The sequence below is a fragment of the Pecten maximus genome, chromosome 6, assembly GCF_902652985.1.
Source record: "Pecten maximus chromosome 6, xPecMax1.1, whole genome shotgun sequence".
NCBI lineage: Eukaryota > Metazoa > Mollusca > Bivalvia > Pectinida > Pectinidae > Pecten > Pecten maximus.
The window spans coordinates 46,545,322-46,564,926 of record NC_047020.1 but is presented as its reverse complement, the minus strand read 5'-3'; the positions used below and the strand labels follow the sequence as shown (position 1 = coordinate 46,564,926).

The 19,605-nt window shown below is 45.0% G+C and overlaps 1 protein-coding gene across 12 annotated transcripts in view; it reads left to right on the top strand.

Annotated features, from left to right (window-relative positions):
• Positions 1 to 19,605, top strand: part of LOC117329905 (protein WWC2-like) — a 75,453-nt gene that overhangs the window by 31,200 nt on the left and 24,648 nt on the right. For 11 of the 12 annotated variants that reach the window (XM_033888133.1, XM_033888129.1, XM_033888134.1 and 8 more), the window contains exons 13-19: positions 1,890 to 1,976; positions 2,412 to 2,598; positions 7,406 to 7,609; positions 8,093 to 8,178; positions 9,731 to 9,876; positions 17,821 to 17,903; positions 18,954 to 19,211. In XM_033888133.1, the coding sequence (XP_033744024.1) occupies positions 1,890 to 1,976; positions 2,412 to 2,598; positions 7,406 to 7,609; positions 8,093 to 8,178; positions 9,731 to 9,876; positions 17,821 to 17,903; positions 18,954 to 19,211 (1,051 nt within the window). The remainder of the gene's footprint in view (positions 1 to 1,889; positions 1,977 to 2,411; positions 2,599 to 7,405; positions 7,610 to 8,092; positions 8,179 to 9,730; positions 9,877 to 17,820; positions 17,904 to 18,953; positions 19,212 to 19,605) is intronic. The other variant, XM_033888136.1, reaches the window with a different exon arrangement.

Below are 19,605 nucleotides of genomic sequence, written 5' to 3'. Positions count from 1 at the left end.
TTAATCACTCCAGTCTCAAGTCCTGACATTTCTCTGACTTAGTTAATCACTACAGTCTCAAGTCCTGACATTTCTCTGACTTAGTTATTCACTCCAGTCTCAAGTCCTGACATTTCTCTGACTTAGTTAATCACTACTATCTCAAGTCCTGACATTTCTCTGACTTAGTTAATCACTACTATCTCAAGTCCTGACATTTCTCTGACTTAGTTAATCACTACTGTCTCAAGCCCTGACATTTCTCTGACTTAGTTAATCACTACTGTCTCAAGTCCTGACATTTCTCTGACTTAGTTAATCACTACAGTCTCAAGCCCTGACATTTCTCTGACTTAGTTAATCACTACTGTCTCAAGCCCTGACATTTCTCTGACTTATTTAATTAATTACTGCCTGTTTCTTTTGTCACAATGGTAAATCACCATTAATTACTGTAAGATATGTGATGTCAAAAGGAAGACGATGGAAAAATCCATTTACAGCCCCTATATAAGATGTTTTAATTAAACAGATCTTACATTGATATCATTTCCCAGTATACATTGTGTGTGACCCTGTGTTATTTGTGGTATACATTGTGTGTGACCCTGTGTTATTTGTTGTATACATTTTGTGACCCTGTGGTATTTGTGGTATACATTGTGTGTGACCCTGTGGTATTTGTGGTATATATTGTGTGACCCTGTGTTATTTGTGGTATACATTGTGTGTGACCCTGTGGTATTTGTGGTATATATTGTGTGACCCTGTGGTATTTGTGGTATATATTGTGTGACCCTGTGTTATTTGTGGTATACATTGTGTGACCCTGTGGTATTTGTGGTATACATTGTGTGTGACCCTGTGTTATTTGTTGTATACATTGTGTGACCCTGTGTTATTTGTGGTATATATTGTGTGACCCTGTGGTATTTGTGGTATACATTGTGTGTGACCCTGTGTTATTTGTGTTATTTGTGGTATACATTGTGTGACCCTGTGTTATTTGTGGTATACATTGTGTGACCCTGTGTTATTTGTTGTATACATTGTTTGTGACCCTGTGGTATTTGTTGTATACATTGTGTGACCCTGTGGTATTTGTGGTATATATTGTGTGACCCTGTGTTATTTGTGGTATACATTGTGTGTGACCCTGTGGTATTTGTTGTATACATTGTGTGACCCTGTAGTATTTGTTGTATACATTGTGTGACCCTGTGTTATTTGTGGTATACATTGTGTGACCCTGTGTTATTTGTGGTATACATTGTGTGACCCTGTGTTATTTGTGGTATACATTGTGTGACCCTGTGTTATTTGTGGTATACATTGTGTGTGACCCTGTGGTATTTGTGGTATATATTGTGTGACCCTGTGTTATTTGTGGTATACATTGTGTGTGACCCTGTGGTATTTGTGGTATACATTGTGTGACCCTGTGGTATTTGTGGTATATATTGTGTGACCCTGTGGTATTTGTGGTATACATTGTGTGACCCTGTGGTATTTGTGGTATACATCGTGTGTGACCCTGTGGTATTTGTGGTATATATTGTGACCCTGTGTTATTTGTGGTATACATTGTGTGTGACCCTGTGTTATTTGTTGTATACATTGTGTGACCCTGTGGTATTTGTGGTATATATTGTGTGACCCTGTGTTATTTGTGGTATACATTGTGTGTGACCCTGTGTTATTTGTTGTATACATTGTGTGACCCTGTGGTATTTGTGGTATACATCGTGTGTGACCCTGTGGTATTTGTGGTATATATTGTGACCCTGTGTTATTTGTGGTATACATTGTGTGACCCTGTGTTATTTGTGGTATATATTGTGTGACCCTGTGGTATTTGTGGTATACATTGTGTGTGACCCTGTGTTATTTATGTTATTTGTGTTATTTAGGTATGATCACATGGAGGGCAGTCTTGTTGTGGTACTGGAGCAGGCCCGGAATCTATCAGCATTAGCTTTCTCTGTAGGAAGCAAAGTGTGAGTACCAAACCCTCTCAAAACAGGATCAGTAAAACTCTTATAACAGAGGTCAGATCAGTGAAACTCTTGTAACAAAGGTCAGATCAGTGAAACTCTTGTAACAAAGGTCATTTGACTTCTGTCTGTTCAGTGAAACTTTTATAACAAAGGTCAGATCAGTGAAACTCTTGTAACAAAGGTCATTTGACTTCTGCCAGATCAGTGAAACTCTTATATCAAAGATTATTTGACTGATGTCAGATCATTGAAACTCTTATATCAAAGATTTTTTGACTGAATTGTCAGATAAGTGAAACTCAAGATTATAACAAAGGTCATTTGACTGATGTCAGATCAGTGAAACTCTTATAACAAAGGTCATTTGAATGCTGTGACATTTGTGAAATTAACAATCCCCTAGTTATTAATCAATATTTTTTTTCGTTGATTCAGATATATAAAGGCTGCTCTCCTGCCCCACAACATGGATCTGCTGTGGGAAACACAGCCTTCTTCTGACCTCAAGAATCCTCGTTTTTATCAGGCCTTCCGAGCAAAAGTTGCTGAATCAAAACTGCTGAATAAAACACTGCAGGTTCATGTGTGGAGTGTACATCAGCAACTCGGCAAGGAGTGTCTGGTATGTCTCTCGCGAAGTTACAGGAGCCATGACAGTGGTGCAGGCTGAAACTGCATATTAACCCTGATCAGATCTTAATACAGATTCAGCTTACTCCAAACCACATATTGTGTGAATTGTGTACTTTTATGATAAATATGAAAATGAGACTAAATTCAAAACTCTATGGTACATTAAAGTATCACATTGTGTGCATGAGAATATAATGGTAAAATGTAGGTTGTCACAATCTATATCATCCCCAATCCACAGTGCTGTCAATCTCCACTACTTCATCGACTTTACTGCTCAATTTTTAGCTCACCTGGTCCGAAGGACCAAGGTGAGCTTATGCCATACCGTGGCGTCCGTCGTCGTCCGTCCGTAAACAATTGACTTCTTCATAACCGCTGATCAGAATTTAATCAAATTTGGTCAGAAGCATCCCTATGGGTAGGGGACTCAAAATTGTACAAATGATGGGGCTGGCCCCCCAGGGGCCTGAGGGGCGGGGCCAAAAGGGGTCAATTTGGCTATATTGATATAAACGACTTCTTCTCTGAAACCGAGCAATGGATATCGCTAATACTTGCCTGGTAGCATCACTATGGGGTGAGGATTCAAAATTGTACAAATGATGGGGCTGGCCCCCCAGGGGCCTGAGGGGCGGGGCCAAAAGGGGTCAATTGGGCTATATTGATATAAACGACTTCTTTTCTGAAACTGAGCAATGGATATTGCTCATATTTGCCTGGTAGCATCACTATGGAGTTAGTATTCAAAATTGTACAAATGATGGGGCTGGCCCCCCAGGGGCCTGAGGGGCGGGGCCAAAAGGGGTCAATTGGGCTTTATTGATATAAACGACTTCTTCTCTGAAACTGAGCAATGGATATTGCTCATATTTGCCTGGTAGCATCACTATGGGGTGAGGATTCAAAATTGTACAAATGATGGGGCTGGCCCCCCAGGGGCCTGAGGGGCGGGGCCAAATGTGGTCAATTTGGCTATATTGATATAAACGACTTCTCTGAAACTGAGCAATGGATATCGCTCATATTTGCCTGGTAGCATCACTATGGGATGAGGATTCAAAATTGTACAAATGATGGGGCTGGCCCCCCAGGGGCCTGAGGGGCGAGGCCAAATGTGGTCAATTTGGCTATATTGATATAAACGACTTCTTCTCTGAAACCAAGCAATGGATATCACTCATATTTGCCTGGTAGCATCCCTATGGGGTGGGGATTCAAAATTGTACAAATGGTGGGGCTGACCCCCAAGGGGCCTGAGAGGCGGGGCCAAAATTGGTCAATTTGTTTAAACAACTTCTTCTCTGAAACTAAGCAATGGATATTACTCACATTTGTATGGTAGCATGGTTATTGGGTGGGGATTCAAAATTGTACAAATGTTGGGGTTGACCCAGGCCGCCAGGGGGCTGAGGGTTGGGGCCAAGTGGGGTCTATTTGGCTAAATTGATTTAAACAAATTATTCTCTGAAACTTAGCATTGGTTTGACTGGTAGCATCCTATAGGGGTAGGGATTCAAAATTGTATAAAGGAAGGAGCTGACCCCCCCAGGGGGCAAAGGGCAGGGTCAAAAGGGGTCAATTAGTCTTAACAAGATCTTCTCTGAAACTAAGTAATATGGATATCACTCACATTTGTGTGGTAGCATCCCTATGGGGTCGGGCCAAAAGTCAATTTCATTTCATGGATTATGCACTTTTTGGCATTTTTAGCATTAAAATAAAACCAATGTACATGTACCCATATAAAATGCTTATGATATATATTGACATAGCAATACTAGCGACAAATATACTGAAGCATCATTCTTGTTTCATATCTCATGAAACCAGGTGAGCGATACAGGCCCTCTGGGCCTCTTGTTAGCTCACCTGGTCCGAAGGACCAAGGTGAGCTTATGCCATACCATGTCGTCCGTCGTCCGTCCGTCGTCCGTCCGTCCGTCAACAATTCACTTCTTCTTCATAACCGCTGATCAGAATTTAATCAAATTTGGTCAGAAGCATCCCTATGGGTAGGGGACTCAAAATTGTACAAATAATGGGGCTGACCCCCCAGGGGCCTGAGGGGCGGGGCCAAAAGGGGTCAATTTGGCTATATTGATATAAACGACTTCTTCTCTGAAACCGAGCAAAGGATATTGCTCCTATTTGTCTGGAAGCATCACTATAGGGTGGGGATTCAAAATTGTACAAATGGTGGTGCTGACCCCCTAGGGGCCTGAGGGGCGGGGCCAAATGTGGTCAATTGGGTTATATTGATATTAACAACTTCTTCTCTGAAACCGAGCAAAGGATATTGCTCATATTTGCCTGGTAGCAACATTATGGGGTGGGGATTCAAAATTGTACAAATGGTGTGGCTGACCCCCGGGGGGCCTGAGGGGCGGGGCCAAGAGTGGTCAATTTGGCTAAATTACTATGAACAACTTCTCCTCTGAAACTAAGCAATATATATTGCTCAATTTTGACTGTGAGAATCCCTTTGGGGTAGGGATTCAAAATTGTACAAATGGTGGGGTCTACCTCCCTGGGGGCTGAGGGGCGGGACCAAAAGGGGTCAATTCGGCTAAATTGATATAAACAACTTCTTCTCTGAAATTAAGCAATGTATATCACTCATATTTGCCTGGTAGCAACCCCCTAGGGTAGGGATTCAAAATTGTACAAATGACAGGGCTGACCCCTCAGGGGCCTGAGGGGCGGGGCCAAAAGGGGTCAATTTGGCTATATTGATATAAACGACTTCTTCTCTGAAACCAAGCAAAGGATATTGCTCCTATTTGCCTGGAAGCAATCACTATGGGGTGGGGATTCAAAATTGTACAAATGGTGGTGCTGACCCCCTAGGGGCCTGAGGGGCGGGGCCAAATGTGGTCAATTGGGTTATATTGATATTAACAACTTCTTCTCTGAAACCGAGCAAAGGATATTGCTCATATTTGCCTGGTAGCAACATTATGGGGTGGGGATTCAAAATTGTACAAATGGTGTGGCTGACCCCCGGGGGCCCTGAGGGGCGGGGCCAAGAGTGGTCAATTTGGCTAAATTACTATGAACAACTTCTCCTCTGAAACTAAGCAATATATATTGCTCAATTTTGACTGTGAGAATCCCTTTGGGGTAGGGATTCAAAATTGTACAAATGGTGGGGTCTACCTCCCTGGGGGCTGAGGGGCGGGACCAAAAGGGGTCAATTCGGCTAAATTGATATAAACAACTTCTTCTCTGAAATTAAGCAATGTATATCACTCATATTTGCCTGGTAGCAACCCCCTAGGGTAGGGATTCAAAATTGTACAAATGACAGGGCTGACCCCTCAGGGGCCTGAGGGGCGGGGCCAAAAGGGGTCAATTTGGCTATATTGATATAAACGACTTCTTCTCTGAAACCAAGCAAAGGATATTGCTCCTATTTGCCTGGAAGCAATCACTATGGGGTGGGGATTCAAAATTGTACAAATGGTGGTGCTGACCCCCTAGGGGCCTGAGGGGCCGGGCCAAAATGGGTCAATATAGCTATATTGATAATACCGACTTCTTCTCTGAAACCGAGCAATGCATATTGCTCATATTTGCCTGGTAGCATTACTTTGGGGTGGGGATTCAAAATGGTACAAATGATGGGGCTGACCCCCAGGGGCCTGAAGGGCGGGGCCAAATGTGGTCAATTGGGCTATATTGATATAAACAACTTCTTCTCTGAAACTGAGCAAGGGATATTGCTCATATTTGCCTGGTAGCAACACTATGGGGTGGGGATTCAAAATTGTACAAATGGTGTGGCTGACCCCCGCGGGGCCTGAGGGGCGGGGCCAAGAGGGGTCAATTTGGCTAAATTGATATGAACAACTTCTCCTCTGAAACTAAGCAATATATATTGCTCAATTTTGACTGTGAGAATCCCTTTGGGGTAGGGATTCAAAATTGTACAAATGGTGGGGTCTACCTCCCTGGGGGCTGAGGGGCGGGACCAAAAGGGGTCAATTCAGCTAAATTGATATAAACAACTTCTTCTCTGAAACTCTGATATCACTCATATTTGCCTGGTAGCAACCCCCTAGGGTAGGGATTCAAAATTGTACAAATGACAGGCTGACCCTAGGGGACCTAAGAGGCGGGGCCAATCGGGGTTATTTTGGCAGAATTGATATAAACAACTTTTTCTCTGAAACTAAGCAATGGATATCTTTAATATGTGACTGGTAACATTCCCTTGGGTTAAGGACTCAAAATTGTACAAATGATGGGGCCAACCCCCTGGAGGCTGAGGGGCTGCGCCAAAAGGGGTCAATTTGGCTAAATTGATATGAACAACTTCTCTGAAACAGCTCATATTTGACTATTAGCATCCTATTGGGGTAGGGATTCAAAATTGTATAAAGGAAGGAGCTGACCCCCAGGGGGCAGAGGGCAGGGTGAAAAAGGGCCAATTGGTCTAAACAAGATCTTCTCTGAAACTAAGCAATGGATATCACTCACATTTGTGTGGTAGCATCCCTATGGGGTCGGGCCAAAAGTCAATTTCATTTCATGGATTATGCACCTTTTGGCATTTTTAGTATTAAAATAAAACCAATGTACATGTACCCATATAAAATGCTTATGAGATATATTGACATAGCAATACCAGCGACAAATATACTTAAGCATCATTCTTGTTTCATATCTCATGAAACCAGGTGAGCGATACAGGCCCTCTGGGCCTCTTGTATTCAAAGAAGTGTTATATAGATGTTTGTAACTTTAAGAAAAGTTTGAACAAAATGGTTGATAATTTTGTTTTTTTATTAAAGGGATGTGCACAAGTAAGCTTGGCAGACTTTGATCCTCGGATCACGTCCATTAGATGGTACAACGTACTCAGCTTTAAGTTTATGCAGTCAGATTCTGTCGCTACTAAACCCGTCCTGGAGAGTAAGAAAGAAGACGATGTCTCGGAACCATCACAAAAATCATCATCACCACCCTCAAACATCTTGCCACCCTCATCACAACAGGTTTGATATTATATTTATCAAGAAGCTTATATAAACACCTTAGCAGCCTGATCTGTTTATGTATGGTGACGTGTGTATGAATTGTCATGAAGGTAAAAAAATGGTCTATGTTTCTATTTATACGAGAGCTGATTGATAAGTTGTGAGCCTCGTATTGAAGGAGGTACTCAAAGATGTTCTCTTTAAGTCCTGCTATTCTCTGACTATATAGGGCCGTGTACCCAAGGACTGGTTTCATTTGGTTAGTTTATATATTGACGAGGTAGCACTCTTAAGTAAACAAGACAATCTTAGTTAAAATGCTGAAAACATTTTCTGAATGAGGTCTAGCATACCAATCTATACCAGATGCCCATTTGGCCTCTTGTTACTGAAATGCTGATAATCATGAAAATGTGAAAAAGTCTTTGATGTTAAACCCTTTGAATTATTTAATATGCATCAGATTTGTATATAATAGTCCACTGACAATGATTGTTACAGACGGAACCTGTTGACAAAGTGAAACAGCTGCTGGAGGCATCATCGGCACGGTTACAGAGGACGGTGGAAGACCGTGTAATTAACAGGTATGTTAACACATACATAATCCATAGATCATATGGTAACACTTACGTAATCCAAAGCTCAAGTGACCTATTCTAATCGCCTTTTGTGAGTCATTGTGTCATCCCTCCGTAACCAATTTACATTTTTGACTTCTTCTCCAAAACCGCTGAACCAAATTCAATGAAATTGTGGAGGAAGCTTCTATAGCTCAAGGTCAAACAAAATTGTGAATTATATGGTCCCCAACCCCCAGGGGCCTGAGGGGCGGGGCCAAAAAGGGTCAAATAAACTAAAACTTCAAAAATCTTCTTCCCTACTCTCAGATATGGTGGAATCAAACACTCTTCATAGATGGAAGGGTCTTAGGGTGCTTTACCAAATTTGTGAATTTCATGACCCTGGGGTCTCACGTTTGCCCCTGGGGAGGGGGTAAACTCTACTATTATAGTTTACATATTAGGGAAATCACATTTTTGACTATGATTTGTTGGATTTCCTTTGGAATTCATTCTAATTTGGTTAACATTATCAGCATGGGATGGCAGTTTGATGGTAGGCACATGTTGGCCCTGACTGACCCCCAGGGGCTGATGGGCGGGGCTAAAAAGGGCCAAATTGACTGAAATTTCAAAAATCTTCTCTACTCTCAGATATGGTGGAATCAAACACTTTTCTTAGATGGAAGGGTCTTATGGTGCTTTTCCAAAATTGTGAATTTCATGACCCTGGGGTCTCATGTTTGCCCCTGGGGAGGGGGTAAACTTTACTATTATAGTTTACATATTAGGGAAATCACATTTTTGACTATGATTTGTTGGATTTCCTTTGGAATTCATTCTAATTTTGTTAACATTATTAGCTTGGGATGGCAGTTTGATGGTATGCACATGTTGGCCCTGACTGGCCCCCCTGGGCGGGGCCAAAAAGGGTCAATTAGATTAACTTAAATACTTCAAATCTCAGGTCTCAGCCCATTGGCCTCTTGTCAAATCATCTGACCAAAAGGGTCAGGATGACCTATAACTATTTGCTTTGTCCGTCATCGTCCATCGTCCATAAACTTTACACACATCAAACTTCTTGTCAAGTTCTACCAGTGAGATTCAGCTAAAAATTGCCTGAAATGGTCTTGACCAAGTGTTGTTATCTTTTAGGTTGGTCTGAAATCCAAGATGGCCACCATGGCAGCCATCTTGAAAAATACATTTTATACTTGTCCAGTTCCATTGTTGCCATTGAGCTGAAAATTTGTAGGGTGTTAAGGAAGGGGACTCAAAATTGTTGTTATTTTTCGGTTTTGCAAAAAGAAATTTTGCTAGTAGATGGTCCTGACCAAATGTTGTTATTTTTCGGGTGGTCAGAAATCCAATATGGCGGCTAAGACCAACAGCACTACTATACTAATAGAAGATTCTTTAGAGTCTGAAGCTCTTGTTCCAAATGTTTCAGATATTACATATGTGTGACTGTTAGTATTATGACCTTGACCTTGTGGAAATCGACTGACCTACAGTGATATCCGTGATATATTTGTATTTCAAGACAAAACTTTTAAAATTGATTTCATTTCAGAAATACTCATCCTACAATAGCCTCATTAAAGGAGGAAAGCAGTGACGAGTCAACCGTCATCTCCTCGCAGACCTCTACTCTTACAAGGAATCAGGGTAGGTCCAACGTCATCTCCTCGCAGACCTCTACTCTTACAAGGAATCAGGGTAGGTCCAACGGCATCTCCTCACAGACCTCTACACTAACCAGGGGCCAAGGTAGGTCAAACGGCATCTCCTCACAGACCTCTACACTAACCCTAGTCTAGGTAGGTCAAACAGCATCTGCTCACAGACCTCTACACTAACCAGGGGCCAAGGTAGGTCACACGGCATCTCCTCGCAGACCTCTACACTAACCAGGGGCCAAGGTAGGTCCAACGTCATCACCTCACAGACCTCTACACTAACCCTAGTCTAGGTAGGTCAAACAGCATCTCCTCACAGACCTCTACACTAACCCTAGTCTAGGTAGGTCCAACGTCATCTCCTCACAGACCTCTACACTAACCCTAGTCTAGGTAGGTCAAACAGCATCACCTCACAGACCTCTACACTAACCAGGGGCCAAGGTAGGTCCAACGTCATCTCCTCGCAGACCTCTACTCTTACAAGGAATCAGGGTAGGTCCAACGGCATCTCCTCACAGACCTCTACACTAACCAGGGGCCAAGGTAGGTCAAACGGCATCTCCTCACAGACCTCTACACTAACCCTAGTCTAGGTAGGTCAAACAGCATCTGCTCACAGACCTCTACACTAACCAGGGGCCAAGGTAGGTCACACGGCATCTCCTCGCAGACCTCTACACTAACCAGGGGCCAAGGTAGGTCCAACGTCATCACCTCACAGACCTCTACACTAACCCTAGTCTAGGTAGGTCAAACAGCATCTCCTCACAGACCTCTACACTAACCCTAGTCTAGGTAGGTCCAACGTCATCTCCTCACAGACCTCTACACTAACTCTAGTCTAGGTAGGTCAAACAGCATCACCTCACAGACCTCTACACTAACCAGGGGCCAAGGTAGGTCAAACAGCATCACCTCACAGACCTCTACACTAACCAGGGGCCAAGGTAGGTCAAACAGCATCACCTCACAGACCTCTACACTAAACAGGGGCCAAGGTAGGTCACACGGCATCTCCTCACAGACCTCTACACTAAACAGGGGCCAAGGTAGGTCCAACGTCATCACCTCACAGACCTCTACACTAACCAGAGGCCAAGGTAGGTCCAACGGCATCACCTCACAGACCTCTACACTAACCAGGGGCCAAGGTAGGTCCAACGTCATCTCCTCACAGACCTCTACACTAACCAGGGGCCAAGGTAGGTCAAACGGCATCTCCTCACAGACCTCTACACTAACCAGGGGCCAAGGTAGGTCCAACGGCATCTCCTCACAGACCTCTACACTAACCAGGGGCCAAGGTAGGTCACACGGCATCTCCTCACAGACCTCTACACTAACCAGGGGCCAAGGTAGGTCAAACGGCATCTCCTCACAGACCTCTACACTAAACAGGGGCCAAGGTAGGTCCAACGTCATCTCCTCACAGACCTCTACACTAACCAGGGGCCAAGGTAGGTCAAACGGCATCTCCTCACAGACCTCTACACTAACCAGGGGCCAAGGTAGGTCACACGGCATCTCCTCACAGACCTCTACACTAACCAGGGGCCAAGGTAGGTCAAACGGCATCTCCTCACAGACCTCTACACTAACCAGGGGCCAAGGTAGGTCCAACGGCATCTCCTCACAGACCTCTACACTAACCAGGGGCCAAGGTAGGTCAAACGGCATCTCCTCACAGACCTCTACACTAACCCTAGTCTAAGTAGGTCAAACAGCATCTCCTCACAGACCTCTACACTAACCCTAGTCTAGGTAGGTCAAACAGCATCTCCTCACAGACCTCTACACTAACCAGGGGCCAAGGTAGGTCCAACGGCATCTCCTCACAGACCTCTACACTAACCAGGGGCCAAGGTAGGTCAAACGGCATCTCCTCACAGACCTCTACACTAACCAGGGGCCAAGGTAGGTCCAATGTCATCTCCTCACAGACCTCTACACTAACCAGGGGCCAAGGTAGGTCCAACGTCATCTCCTCACAGACCTCTACACTAACCAGGGGCCAAGGTAGGTCAAACGGCATCTCCTCACAGACCTCTACACTAACCAGGGGCCAAGGTAGGTCAAACGGCATCTCCTCACAGACCTCTACACTAACCAGGGGCCAAGGTAGGTCAAACAGTATCTGCTCACAGACCTCTACACTAACCAGGGGCCAAGGTAGGTCACACGGCATCTCCTCACAGACCTCTACACTAACCAGGGGCCAAGGTAGGTCAAACAGCATCTCCTCACAGACCTCTACACTAACCCTAGTCTAGGTAGGTCAAACAGCATCTCCTCACAGACCTCTACACTAACCAGGGGCCAAGGTAGGTCCAACGGCATCTCCTCACAGACCTCTACACTAACCAGGGGCCAAGGTAGGTCAAACGGCATCTCCTCACAGACCTCTACACTAACCAGGGGCCAAGGTAGGTCCAATGTCATCTCCTCACAGACCTCTACACTAACCAGGGGCCAAGGTAGGTCCAACGGCATCTCCTCACAGACCTCTACACTAACCAGGGGCCAAGGTAGGTCACACGTCATCTCCTCACAGACCTCTACACTAACCAGGGGCCAAGGTAGGTCCAACGGCATCTCCTCACAGACCTCTACACTAACCAGGGGCCAAGGTAGGTCACACGGCATCTCCTCACAGACCTCTACACTAACCAGAGGCCAAGGTAGGTCCAACGGCATCTCCTCACAGACCTCTACACTAACCAGGGGCCAAGGTAGGTCACACGGCATCTCCTCACAGACCTCTACACTAACCAGGGGCCAAGGTAGGTCCAACGGCATCTCCTCACAGACCTCTACACTAACCCTAGTCTAGGTAGGTCCAACGGCATCTCCTCACAGACCTCTACACTAACCCTAGTCTAGGTAGGTCAAACAGCATCTCCTCACAGACCTCTACACTAACCAGGGGCCAAGGTAGGTCCAACGGCATCTCCTCACAGACCTCTACACTAACCCTAGTCTAGGTAGGTCAAACAGCATCTCCTCACAGACCTCTACACTAACCAGAGGCCAAGGTAGGTCCAACGGCATCTCCTCACAGACCTCTACACTAACCAGGGGCCAAGGTAGGTCCAACGTCATCTCCTCACAGACCTCTACACTAACCAGGGGCCAAGGTAGGACTAGGTGAGGTCAAAATGACTAAGGGTTAGACTTTCACCACTTTTATTCAAGTTCACAAATACATTTTATATTTGTATATCAGATGCATTAATTTGGCATTGAGAATTCATATCCTGAGAAGTTCCGAAATTTTAGGAAAGCATTTTGTGATGACTGCCACGGATGATCTTCACAATAATAAAATCATTGATTACACTTGACTGTATGTTGGTGTTTGTCACTTTGAGTTACCTCCTGGTCCCCCTGACTGTATGTTGGTGTTAGTCACATTGAGTTACCTCCTGTTGTTGGTCCCCCTGACTGTATGTTGGTGTTAGTCACATTGAGTTACTTCCTGTTGTTGGTCCCCCTGACTGTATGTTGGTGGTTGACACATTGAGTTACCTCCTGTTGTTGGTCCCCCTGACTGTATGTTGGTGGTTGACACATTGAGTTACCTCCTATTGTTGGTCCCCCTGACTGTATGTTGGTGTTTGACACATTGAGTTACCTCCTGTTGTTGGTCCCCCTGACTGTATGTTGGTGTTAGTCACATTGAGTTACCTCCTGTTGTTGGTCCCCCTGACTGTATGTTGGTGGTTGACACATTGAGTTACCTCCTGTTGTTGGTCCCCCTGACTGTATGTTGGTGGTTGACACATTGAGTTACTTCCTGTTGTTGGTCCCCTGACTGTATGTTGGTGTTTGACACATTGAGTTACCTCCTGTTGTTGGTCCCCCTGACTGTATGTTGGTGTTAGTCACATTGAGTTACCTCCTGTTGTTGGTCCCCCTGACTGTATGTTGGTGGTTGACACAATGAGTTACCTCCTGTTGTTGGTCCCCCTGACTGTATGTTGGTGGTTGACACATTGAGTTACTTCCTGTTGTTGGTCCCCTGACTGTATGTTGGTGGTTGACACATTGAGTTACTTCCTGTTGTTGGTCCCCCTGACTGTATGTTGGTGGTTGACACATTGAGTTACCTCCTGTTGTTGGTCCCCCTGACTGTATGTTGGTGGTTGACACATTGAGTTACTTCCTATTGTTGGTCCCCCTGACTGTATGTTGGTGTTAGTCACATTGAGTTACCTCCTGTTGTTGGCCCCCCTGACTGTATGTTGGTGGTTGACACATTGAGTTACCTCCTGTTGTTGGTCCCCCTGACTGTATGTTGGTGGTTGACACATTGAGTTACCTCCTGTTGTTGGTCCCCCTGACTGTATGTTGGTGGTTGACACATTGAGTTACCTCCTGTTGTTGGTCCCCCTGACTGTATGTTGGTGGTTGACACATTGAGTTACCACCTGTTGTTGGTCCCCCTGACTGTATGTTGGTGGTTGACACATTGAGTTACTTCCTGTTGTTGGTCCCCCTGACTGTATGTTGGTGGTTGACACATTGAGTTACCTCCTGTTGTTGGTCCCCCTGACTGTATGTTGGTGTTAGTCACATTGAGTTACCTCCTGTTGTTGGTCCCCCTGACTGTATGTTGGTGGTTGACACATTGAGTTACCTCCTGTTGTTGGTCCCCCTGACTGTATGTTGGTGGTTGACACATTGAGTTACTTCCTGTTGTTGGTCCCCCTGACTGTATGTTGGTGGTTGACACATTGAGTTACTTCCAGTTGTTGGTCCCCCTGACTGTATGTTGGTGTTTGACACATTGAGTTACGTCCTGTTGTTGGTCCCCCTGACTGTATGTTGGTATTTGACACATTGAGTTACGTCCTGTTGTTGGTCCCCCTGACTGTATGTTGGTGTTAGTCACATTGAGTTACCTCCTATTGTTGGTCCCCCTGACTGTATGTTGGTGGTTGACACATTGAGTTACCTCCTGTTGTTGGTCCCCCTGACTGTATGTTGGTGGTTGACACATTGAGTTACCTCCTGTTGTTGGTCCCCTGACTGTATGTTGGTGGTTGACACATTGAGTTACTTCCTGTTGTTGGTCCCCCTGACTGTATGTTGGTGGTTGACACATTGAGTTACCTCCTGTTGTTGGTCCCCCTGACTGTATGTTGGTGTTAGTCACATTGAGTTACCTCCTGTTGTTGGTCCCCCTGACTGTATGTTGATGGTTGACACATTGAGTTACGTCCTGTTGTTGGTCCCCCTGACTGTATGTTGGTGTTAGTCACATTGAGTTACCTCCTGTTGTTGGTCCCCTGACTGTATGTTGGTGGTTGACAAATTGAGTTACCTCCTGTTGTTGGTCACCTGACTGTATGTTGGTGGTTGACACATTGAGTTACCTCCTGTTGTTGGTCCCCTGACTGTATGTTGATGGTTGACACATTGAGTTACCTCCTGTTGTTGGTCCCCCTGACTGTATGTTGGTGTTAGTCACATTGAGTTACCTCCTGTTGTTGGTCCCCCTGACTGTATGTTGGTGGTTGACACATTGAGTTACCTCCTGTTGTTGGTCCCCCTGACTGTATGTTGGTGTTAGTCACATTGAGTTACTTCCTGTTGTTGGTCCCCCTGACTGTATGTTGGTGGTTGACACATTGAGTTACCTCCTGTTGTTGGTCCCCCTGACTGTATGTTGGTGGTTGACACATTGAGTTACCTCCTGTTGTTGGTCCCCCTGACTGTATGTTGGTGTTAGTCACATTGAGTTACCTCCTGTTGTTGGTCCCCCTGACTGTATGTTGGTGGTTGACACATTGAGTTACCTCCTGTTGTTGGTCCCCCTGACTGTATGTTGGTGGTTGACACATTGAGTTACTTCCTGTTGTTGGTCCCCTGACTGTATGTTGGTGGTTGACACATTGAGTTACCTCCTGTTGTTGGTCCCCCTGACTGTATGTTGGTGGTTGACACATTGAGTTACCTCCTGTTGTTGGTCCCCCTGACTGTATGTTGGTGTTAGTCACATTGAGTTACTTCCTGTTGTTGGTCCCCCTGACTGTATGTTGGTGTTTGACACATTGAGTTACCTCCTGTTGTTGGTCCCCCTGACTGTATGTTGGTGGTTGACACATTGAGTTACCTCCTGTTGTTGGTCACCTGACTGTATGTTGATGGTTGACACATTGAGTTACTTCCTGTTGTTGGTCCCCCTGACTGTATGTTGGTGTTAGTCACATTGAGTTACCTCCTGTTGTTGGTCCCCCTGACTGTATGTTGGTGGTTGACACATTGAGTTACCTCCTGTTGTTGGTCCCCCTGACTGTATGTTGGTGGTTGACACATTGAGTTACTTCCTGTTGTTGGTCCCCCTGACTGTATGTTGGTGGTTGACACATTGAGTTACCTCCTGTTGTTGGTCCCCCTGACTGTATGTTGGTGGTTGACACATTGAGTTACCTCCTATTGTTGGTCCCCCTGACTGTATGGTGGTGTTTGACACATTGAGTTACCTCCTGTTGTTGGTCCCCCTGACTGTATGTTGGTGTTTGACACATTGAGTTACCTCCTGTTGTTGGTCCCCCTGACTGTATGTTGGTGTTAGTCACATTGAGTTACCTCCTGTTGTTGGTCCCCCTGACTGTATGTTGGTGGTTGACACATTGAGTTACCTCCTGTTGTTGGTCCCCCGGACTGTATGTTGGTGGTTGACACATTGAGTTACTTCCTGTTGTTGGTCCCCTGACTGTATGTTGGTGGTTGACACATTGAGTTACTTCCTGTTGTTGGTCCCCCTGACTGTATGTTGGTGGTTGACACATTGAGTTACTTCCTGTTGTTGGTCCCCCTGACTGTATGTTGGTGTTTGACACATTGAGTTACGTCCTGTTGTTGGTCCCCCTGACTGTATGTTGGTGTTAGTCACATTGAGTTACCTCCTGTTGTTGGTCCCCCTGACTGTATGTTGGTGGTTGACACATTGAGTTACCTCCTGTTGTTGGTCCCCCTGACTGTATGTTGGTGGTTGACACATTGAGTTACCTCCTGTTGTTGGTCCCCCTGACTGTATGTTGGTGGTTGACACATTGAGTTACCTCCTGTTGTTGGTCCCCCTGACTGTATGTTGGTGGTTGACACATTGAGTTACCACCTGTTGTTGGTCCCCCTGACTGTATGTTGGTGGTTGACACATTGAGTAACTTCCTGTTGTTGGTCCCCCTGACTGTATGTTGGTGGTTGACACATTGAGTTACCTCCTGTTGTTGGTCCCCCTGACTGTATGTTGGTGTTAGTCACATTGAGTTACCTCCTGTTGTTGGTCCCCCTGACTGTATGTTGGTGGTTGACACATTGAGTTACCTCCTGTTGTTGGTCCCCCTGACTGTATGTTGGTGGTTGACACATTGAGTTACTTCCTGTTGTTGGTCCCCCTGACTGTATGTTGGTGTTTGACACATTGAGTTACGTCCTGTTGTTGGTCCCCCTGACTGTATGTTGGTGTTTGACACATTGAGTTACGTCCTGTTGTTGGTCCCCCTGACTGTATGTTGGTGTTTGACACATTGAGTTACGTCCTGTTGTTGGTCCCCCTGACTGTATGTTGGTGTTAGTCACATTGAGTTACCTCCTATTGTTGGTCCCCCTGACTGTATGTTGGTGGTTGACACATTGAGTTACCTCCTGTTGTTGGTCCCCCTGACTGTATGTTGGTGGTTGACACATTGAGTTACCTCCTGTTGTTGGTCCCCCTGACTGTATGTTGGTGGTTGACACATTGAGTTACCTCCTGTTGTTGGTCCCCCTGACTGTATGTTGGTGGTTGACACATTGAGTTACCTCCTGTTGTTGGTCCCCCTGACACTATGTTGGTGGTTGACACATTGAGTTACTTCCTGTTGTTGGTCCCCCTGACTGTATGTTGGTGGTTGACACATTGAGTTACCTCCTGTTGTTGGTCCCCCTGACTGTATGTTGGTGGTTGACACATTGAGTTACCTCCTATTTGTAGGTCCAGAGGATATGGAGCATCACAGAGACATGGGCTTCACCATGGGACCTGACGAAGACGAGGAAGACGAGGAAGATGAAGGGGTAAGTTAGTGTAACAGAGCGCAGGATAAATTTAATTCAAATCACTGCCTCCGCTAGGGATCGAACCCGGGACCTCTGGCTTACTAGTCTTACGCTCAACCAATCGAGCTAAAGAGAAGATCTCTCTAGCCGAGCGGTATATTGCGGCTAGTATTTACCAGGGTTACATACTCCCCCCTCCAGGAAATTACTTGTCCTCGAGTTTCCAGGGGTAACAGCGATGCTTTCGCAAGCAGCGATGAGTATCATTCCCGAGTCCCTACATAGGCGCCAATGTAACAGAGCGCAGGATTAATTAAATTTAAATCACTGCCTCCGCTAGGGATCGAACCCGGGACCTCTGGCTTACTAGTCTTACGCTCAACCAATCGAGCTAAAGAGAAGATCTCTCTAGCCGAGCGGTAGATTGCAGCTAGTATTTACCAGGGTTACATTAGTACAGCAAAGAAATCATTATACATCAAAATTTGAGTCAGGAAAAACATTGTAGGGGATAAAAAAGCATCTTTACTTGATTGTTAGAGATATCGGTCACCTAATAGAGATATCGGTCACCTAATAGAGATATCGGTCACCTAATAGATATATCGGTCACCTGCTAGAGATATCAGTCACCTGCTAGATTAGTCCAGTAGGCCAAGATCTTTAAACAGCTTCTTAATAACCTGAGAGGCCCAAGGCTAATATTGAGCTTGAAGCAAGCTTGATTAAAGGGATACCAAGTTTGTTCAAATGAATGACCTTGATCTACAGAGATCAAATATGCAAAAATCCTTACTAAACAATTTCTTCTTAATAACCAAGAGGCCCGGGACTTGATATTAGGCCTGTAGTATGATGGGTTGAAGGGATACTAAATCTATTGACATGAATAAACTTAGCCTACTCTGATATTTGAATAAATTGGTTATCAGCATAGTATCTGCAGAAATGACCTCAATCAACTTCAAAGTTCTGTTAAGCCAGGTGGGTGATACAGGCCTCCTGTCATTTTGGCAATTAGTGCTGTGTAAATTTCAAACTATGATAATTATTGAATTTCTTTTCCAGGAAATAAATGATCATCTGCATATTCAACAAATTCTGAACCAGTTTGACCAAGCGGTGGACAGTGAGAACTCGGACCAGGAAGATTTGGTGGTGACTTGTGACAAAGAGACCAATACTGATGGTATATATGCCACAACCCAGCCGACCATCAAACGCCGTCCTCCACAGCCCAGTGTGGCCAGTTCCCGTGGTAGTACGATACGCCGCTCTCAAACATTCTCTCCTGCCTGTAGGCCTGGTAACAACTACGTCTGTAAGGTAGGTAGACATTTGTCCTCTGTGGCTCGGTAGTGTAGTAAGATTTAAAACTTGAAAAGGGACAGATGTTTAAACTTCTCTATCATCCACCAATGACTTCTTCTTTACAAAACAACCTCATAATACACAAATGTTTCACCTTAAACCAACTTTTCAGATTAATGCCAGGTGAGAGATACAGGTCCATTGGGACTCTTTCCTGTGTCCTTAGACAGAATTTTGTTAATTTTTAAGAAGACTTCTTCTTAAAACCCAAAAAGCCTACAATCATGATAGTAGGATGGTTGGTTCCTGAGATGGAGCCCAACAAAGTTTGCAAAACTAAATGACCTTGACACATATCCAAGGTTCGGGAATTAGTCAACCGTCCTGGTGACAGTTCTAGTTAAAGCCA